The 8454-nt window shown below is 32.3% G+C and overlaps 1 protein-coding gene across 1 annotated transcript; it reads left to right on the top strand.

The window, feature by feature from the left end:
- The first annotated feature begins 5761 nt into the window (after positions 1 to 5761).
- Positions 5762 to 6828, top strand: LOC143593136 (uncharacterized). The gene is made up of 2 exons (XM_077072855.1): positions 5762 to 6142; positions 6214 to 6828. Exons 1-2 carry the CDS (start codon positions 5838 to 5840, stop codon positions 6677 to 6679), a joined length of 771 nt encoding a protein of 256 aa, XP_076928970.1. The 5' UTR covers positions 5762 to 5837; the 3' UTR covers positions 6680 to 6828.
- The last annotated feature ends 1626 nt before the right edge of the window (positions 6829 to 8454 follow it).

An 8454-nucleotide genomic window follows, 5' to 3' on the forward strand; every position in this document is an offset into this window, starting at 1 on the left:
ACTAGAGCCCATGGTGTGAGACCATTCTATGAGCATCGAGACAGCAAGCTCTGAAAACGCTCCCAAGCTTGACAATATTGTTCATCTGGCTCCATGTGAAACGAGTGAATTTGATCACGAAGAATAGCCACTTTAGCCGGTGGGAAGTATCTCTTAATAAATGCAGAACATAGTGCTTCTCAAGTGGTGAATGTGCCAGGTGGCTGCGTGTCAAGCCAAGTAGCTGTTTTACTTGCAAGTGAAAACGGAAATAGATGTAAGAAAATAGCATCTTCAATAGCACCTTGCAAATTAAAAGTTTTAAGAACGCGATAAAGTCGGTTAATGTGAGCCGGTGCATCCTCGTCATCACGCCCCGTGAACTGATTAGTTTGAATGATGTTGTTCATGACGTATGACGGAATCTGCCACGAGTTGGGATTGTTGATTGTGGGGACGAGATGCATGACAGGTTTCTGGTTAAGCCATTGAAGGCTTGAGCAGCAATTGTTCTGTCATCGGCCATTTGAACGTCTGGTTGACTTCTCGGATTTTCCGGTGGCGAACTGTGCGGAGATGAATTTTGACGATGGAGAAAATTCAAGATCAGCTGGTGGTGGTCCTTGCAAACAAAGATGTGACATAAACCATAAAGACGCAACGGACTAAGTGAGTAGACTAAAAATAAAAAATAAAACTAAGTTAAACAAAAATTTAATTAGACTCTTACTACTCAAATAAAAATAAAACAAATAGCACGTATATAGCAAATAAGTCCAATTAAAACTAAATAACGCAATTGCCAAGAGTCCCTGGCAACGGCGCCAAAAACTTGATGTGCTAGAAACAGTCAATTAAATATTAACTAAACTAAACAAGTAATAAAAACTAGACTTATGACTCAACTACACAAAACACCGGCACGTGAACTGGTCAATTGTACTAAAGCTAAGTAAGTCTGGAATATCGAACCCACAGGACTCTATAAATTACGTTAATTAGCTAATTAGACTCGTCTTACGACACGACTATTTATTATTAATGTTTAAAGGGGGTTTTAAGACTAGGATTTAACTAAGAAAGCAAATAAACAAGTAAACAAGAACTAAGCAATTAAACACAAGATCGAAACCAACCAGAGAAGGAATCTACCTAGGTAAGAATCCCATGTATCAACAATCATCAAGCAATGGACAAATAACATGACTATGGAAACTGATTTCTAAACGTATTCATCTAAAAAACCCTAAAGGACCCTTGACTGAATCAAACGACATCCCAAAGAATGATTATTAGATTATTAAGCAATCAGTTATATTGATTTCCTCACGGTTATCAAATAGGGTTAATTAATAGTATTTAAAGCAAGCAATCTTATGAAACAATAAACCCTAGATAACTTTATAATCTTATCACGACAATTCATGTAGCTTAGACAATTCATGTAAATTAATTTATTTTTATATGAACAACAATCTTTATTTTCTGTGTTAAAATTTTTGAATCTTATCTTGAAAGTTTTAACATTTAGTTATTGAACTTCCAAAAAAAAATGAAACGTTTTTTTATAATAATATTTACAATTATTTATTTCTGTTTTTAAAATTCAAAGTTGACTACTATTGCAACAATCTTTTGTAGTTTTTAAGAGTATTCAACCTCAACAAATTTCCATCTTTTATATATGACCAAATTTTAATTAGCATAAATGACAAATTTATATGTAGCTGGAAATTTTAAATAATTTGCTTTTATTATACTCGAAAGTTAATAAGTTTTGTATTAAAAACTCATTAATTTATTTAACCAATTTAATATGTGGTGTATTACTTATTTCAAATTTACATTTAAAATATGTTAGATATTTACTATAATTGATTATTTATTTTAAAATATCCATTATCTTTAATCTTATAAAATAGTAATCAACTTTTGGAAGTGTCTCAATTAGGTCAATGGTGTAATTGTTTGTTCTATTTAGGTCACTAAGTTTTGTTTTATGTTTCAATAATAGGTATTTTACCTAGATAGGAGGTAATTTAAGTTTCCTTTTTTCAAATTAATAAAAAATAACATAAATAAAATAAAGTGACGATTCATGTTGCAGTTATATCTCCCACCATCAAACCCTACCATCGATCCTTAAACTATCGGCGTCCACTCCTACCACCAACAAATCCTTAAACTATTGGACCAGGAGTGTTTGCTTGTTTGGTTTTGGTTTGCGGTCGGCTAAAACAAACAAAATTTTTAAAGTCAATGGCTTCATGTTGCAGCACCAAAAAAGCACAAAGCACAAAGTCAATGGCTTAAATATATTAGCAGCAGGTCTCGAGAAGTAAGAAATGATGTGCTAGAAATAGTCAGTTAAATATTAACTAAACTAAACAAGTAATAAAAACTAGACTTATGACTCAACTACACAAAAATCTAGCAAGTGAACCGGTCAATTGTACTAAAGCTAAGTAAGTCTGTAATATCGAACCCACAAGACTCTATAAATTACGTTACTTAGCTAATTAGACTCGACTTACGACACGACTATTTATTATTAATGTTTAAAGGGGGTTTTTAGACTAGGATTTAACTAAGAAAGCAAATAAACAAGTAAACAAGAACTCAGCAATTAAACACAAGATCGAAACCAACCAGAGAAGGAATCTACCTAGGTAAGAATCCCATGTATCAACAATCATCAAACAATGGACAAATAACATGATTATGGAAACTGATTTCTAAACGCATTCATATAACAAACCCTAAAGGAACCTTGACTGAATCAAATGACATCCAAAAAATGATTATTAGATTATTAAGCAATCAGTTATATTGATTTTCTCACGGTTATCAAATAGGGTTAATTAATAGTATCTAAAGCAAGCAATCTTACGAAACACTAAACCCTAGATAACTTGATAATCTTATCATGACATCATGAACAAGGATCAACACACTAAGCAAGAATATTGTCACTATTTATCCTAGCATGCGATTGACCAAGACACATGAACAACTCCTCACCTTACAGCTATTGGAATTTAGCAGAAGATTCAAAATCCTAACCAACTATCAACAAGCTTCTATGATCTAATGGGCCCATTCAATCACAATAGTCAAAACACCAAGTAAATATTAAACAAAAACCATAAATCTAAAGAACACAATCAAAAGATTAAAGATCTATGTGAAGCTAAAATTAACAACCAATCAAGATAATAAACACTCATATGCATCATGAAAGAAAAACCAAGTCTTTTACTATTAAAATAACGAAACCATAATCAAATCAATTGTCCAAAGCAAGAATCATGCATCAATCATGTTCATCAAACCTAGGTAGACATGAAGTCTAGCCTATAATCATTATTAAAAACAATCCTAAACAAGTATTGAAAACAAAGAGGAAAGACATGACAAATAATGAACAATGAACGAAAGTTAGAGTGATAAAACCCTTTGCAATTGATCCTCGAACACCTCCGCGAAGCCTTCTTGATCCTCCTTGATTCCTAGCTCCAAGACTCCTTCAAACCCTTGGTTTTGCTTTCAAAAACGGCTGGAAATAAGCTTCCAATCGGCTAGGTTTGCAAGAGATGTTTATATAAGCGAGTAACGGGCTTGGACTTGCAAAAACGAGCTGACCAGAAGGCCTAGGCGCCGCGCGGCCCCACCCTGGGCATGCCTTCGCGCGGCGCGGCGTGGTCCTGGAAAGGGCTCCGCGAATTTGATGCTATTTCTTGTTAAATCTTGCATAAACTTGATAAATATCTCCCTTGATCTCCAAGTAATGATGAGAAGCTTCTAGACCTTCATTCCCTTAACTACCAAGCCATCATCTATACGAAAACGTAACAATTCATTAGTGGTCTAAACCATATAATCATTTACGAACAAACACGAACATAAACTTCACATAAAATGATATAAAGAATTAAAGCTTAACATTCAAGACACCAAACGATATAAAACATGATAAACATATAATACTTGACTCAAGAACCTAAATTAATAAAAGATAAACAAAACTCGAACTAAAACGAACTCAAAATATTAAAGAAACATAACTTTACACGGGATTCAAGATGTATAAATAGATGTTTATCAAGAAATAATTTTTTTTATTTTTTTGTTTTGGTGTTTCACTTTTGGTTATTTTTGTGTGGAAGATTACTTTGTGCTTTTTGTTGGTTGAACAGGTTGGTTTATCACTAATGTCTACCAAAGAACCAGGTGTTAACTTAGCAATAACTGTTGAGGATGTCGACCTCGTTCATTACCAATCCAAAACACAAATAGAGAGGTGTGCTATTTTAACTTTTCTTCATATATAAATTAGATTATTTTGTCGTCAAGTTGCACCATGACCTGGATATTTCATATTGAGATTTTAAAGCACAACAATTTTAATATAACAATATTTAATCACCTTTATTAACTGGTTGTCTTTATAATATTTAGTCATCTTTATGTGTTTTTATGACTATATATCTATTGATATGTAATACTTTTTTAATTAATTAATGATCCCTTATTGTATTTACTTTGTCAGGTCAACGTAGAAGATATTTTACAAGATAATGATGATGTTAATTTTAATGATCCTTTCTTGAATTTACTTTGTTTCGACAACAATGACAAGGATGAAGATGATGTTAGTTCTGTTGAAGATTGGAGTGGAAGTGAACAAGATTTTGGAAAAGATGTTGAGGATGATGATTATGAGGATGTAGATATTGTGTATCCTTGTTATGATCCTAATATGGATTAGGAGTTGGTGAAGCCCATATTATTAATGAAATTTGAGAGTCCAGCGCAACTGAAAGACATGCTAATTGATTATGGGGTTGCAAATGGTCACCAATTAGTATTCACGATAAACGACCATGCTAGGCTGTTAGTAAGATGCGGGACAGAAGAAATTGAAGACGATGGGAATGGGCAAAAAAAGAAAGTGTGGAAGTGTCCGTTTCGGCTTTGGGCCTCCAGGATTAAAGGTGATGATTCTTTTCAAATAAAATCATTAAATGATAACCATACATGCTCAAGGAAGTTTCATTTGGGTTCACTTGTTACATATTCTTGGATTGCAAAAAGATATTTCAAGAAAATACTTAAAACTCCATAAACTAGTTTACGAGAAATGCAAAAAGAAATCATGAAAAAATACCAATGCAGAGTGAGTATCGGTCAATGTGATAGAGCAAAGCAAAAGGTATTGGGTGACTATGAGGGAGGGTTGATAGAGCATTATGCGAGACTTTCAGATTATCAAGCTGAGTTATTGGAAACAAACCCGGGGAGTACTGTAAAGATGATCGTGGAAACAAGGCCAAATGGAGAGATATATTTTGGTAGTTACTATATTTGTTTTAAAGCTGTCAAAGATGGATGGATTAGCGGTTGCAAAAAAGTTATTTGTTTAGATGGATGTTTTCTGAAAAATAGTAGTCAGTTGCTCTCGGCTGTTGGAAGAGACGCCAATAATCATATTTTTCCTTTAGCATGGGCGGTTGTGTCAGTTGAGAACAAGGAAAACTGAACATGGTTTCTTAATCTATAGCGGGATTACATTGAAATGGAAAGCGGACATGGAATAACTTTAATTTCCGATCAACACAAGGTATTATGCACTTAATACACATCTATTTATTTGTTGTTATTTATAACTTATATATTTTATTTTCATTGATGATTAGGGAATTATCAAGGCTGTAAAGGATGTATTTTCAAATGCCGAGCACAGGCAGTGTACAAGACACATTTATGCTAACTTTATAAAGAAATTTTGTGGGCTTCAATCTAAAAATTTGTTTTGGAAAGCTTCAAATTCTACTAGTAACGAATGGTTTGAAAGACATATGGAAGAGTTGAAAACTAGTAGCAAAGGTGTGTATGATCATCTTATGGAAAGAGATCCAATTACTTGGTCAAAATCTTTTTTTGAGGTTGGTAGAGCATGCGATGCTTACGAGAATGGAATGAGTGAAAGTTCTAATTCGCGTATACGAACAGCACGAAGGAAGCCAATTATTAGCATGCTAGAAGATATTAGAAGATTTGTGATGCGTAGAATGTTCTTAATGGCGAAACAATCAGAAAGTTTTGAACATGAAGTATGCCCTGCAATCAGAAAAAAACTAGAAGTTATTAAAAAGAAACAAAGGTAACGGTTATATATTAAAAATTTTGTTATCTTGTTATGAATTTTCATATATTTTTTGGTTGATTGTGTAGGCATTATGATGTTATTCCAAGTGGTAACAACATATTAGAAGTAAGGAGTGCAAAAAATGCATATGTAGTGAAGATACAAGAGCAAACTTGCACTTGTGGATCACGGAAATTGTCAGGCATCCCTTGTGTTCATACAGTAGCAGCTTTAGCGTTCCTCAACAAAAACCCAGATACTTATGTCAGTTGCTGGTTTAAAAAGGACATGTTTAAGGAAGCATATAAACATTGTATAAAACCGGTGAAGGGAAGTATGCATTGGCCTAAAACAAATGATATTAAACCCCTACCTCCAAAAGAAAGAAGAATGCCCGGTAGACCGTCAGTAAAAAGGAAAAGAGACCCATTGGAAAAAGAGAATAAAAACCAAAAAGTTGGAACTAGAAGAAAAATGACTTGTCAAAATTTCCTAGAAGTTGGACATAACATCAGGACTTGCACAAAAGAGAAAAAAGACCCACAACCATAGGTGGCAAGACCAAGAGGAAGAAATAAAAAAGTAGAGTCAACAAGTGTGACTCGCGAGATGGAAGATTAGGTGATTTGACCCGTTTGGGTGTTTTTTGGTGTATTTTGACCCGTTTGGTGAATTATGGACTAGTTTCACGCGTTTGGGTGTATTTTGACCCGTTTGGGTGTTTTTTGGTGTATTTTGACCCGTTTGGTGAATTATGGACTAGTTTCACGCGTTTGGGTGTATCTTGGTGTGTTCTGACCCATTTATTTTGGTGTATTTTGACCCGTTTGGGTGTATTTTTGGACTAGTTTCACACGTTTGGGTGTATCTTAGTGTTTTTTTACTCGTTTGGGCCTATGTTGACCCGTTTGGGTTTTTTTATACTCTGACACGCTAGAAATTTTGATGTATTTTGATTCGTTTGAGCATTCTACTGAGCATTACATAATTAAAAGATTTATGTGGTGTAGTTTTCTGTAAATATATACTTAAAATGCGCTTTTATGAATGTCATCTAAGTATTTTTCTTAGTTTATATAAAAAAATTAGTAGTTTTGTACAAGATTTTTTATATTTTTTTCAATTTTCAATTTTTTTTGGCAAATTTTCAAAAAAAAAATTGCAATTTTTTAAAACTCGTTAAACTTTTTTGCTATAAATTTTTTTTTGGCGAAATTTGAAATTTTGTTTGCAGCATTTTAAAATTCGTTTAAATTTTTTTATATTAATTTTTTTTCTTTTCTGCTTTTACATTTTCCAATTTCATAATATTAAAAAAACTTAAATAAAATAATATATAGAATGGATGACTTGTTGTTCAGGTAAAAAACCTATTATTGAAAACTAAAACAAAACTTAGTGACCTAAATAGAACAAACAATTACACCAGTGACCTAATTGAGACACCTCAAAAGTTGGTTACTATTTTATGCAATTTCGTAAAACTCCCGAGTAGGCGGCCGAGTACTCCCCGGCTAGATCGAGTACTCCCCGCCTCGGCCGAGTACTCCTTAGGTATTTTCCGAGTAATCCCCGACTACTCCCGAGTACTCGCAACTCCCCAGTTGACCGCCTAGGACCGCCTAACGACTTTTACAACATTGATTTTATGAGATAATCCGTTTTTAATGGTATTCAACCTCAACAAACTTTCCATCTTTTATATATGACCCAATTTTAATTAGCATAAATGACAAATTTAATGTAGCTGGAAATTTTAAATAATTTGCTTTTGATTATACTCGAAAGTTAATAAGTTTTGTATTAAAAACTCATTAGTAATTTAACCAATTTAATATATGGTGTATTACTTATTTCAAATTTACATTTAAAATATGTTAGATATTTACTATAATTGTTTATTTATTTTAAAATATTCATTATCTTTAATTTTACTGATACATTACAATCATTTATACATTAATTTGTTTTTGTTTTGAAGAACCGAATTTGATCACTCTTTTATAGTTTTAATATTCTTCGATCTCAATAAAATTTATATCTTTTATATTTGACCAATTTTTAATTAGGCATAAATGTCAAGAATTATCGATTCGTCTAAATTATTCCAGCCAAATTAAAAAATAAACTAATAAACTAAATAGAAAATAAATATTTTACATCTTTTATATTTGACAAATTTTTAATTAGGCATAAATGTCAAGATTAATGTATAAAATTGAAAAATGAATTATCTAATTAATTTATTGTTAAATAAGATAATGATGCTAAAGTGTTGACAATAATTTCGTGATAATTAAAAAAATTAATAGTACATTGTTTAGTTA

The sequence above is a fragment of the Bidens hawaiensis genome, unplaced genomic scaffold (assembly GCF_021521415.1).
Source record: "Bidens hawaiensis isolate Kalapana, Puna unplaced genomic scaffold, B.hawaiensis_p1.1 tig00041721_1, whole genome shotgun sequence".
NCBI lineage: Eukaryota > Viridiplantae > Streptophyta > Magnoliopsida > Asterales > Asteraceae > Bidens > Bidens hawaiensis.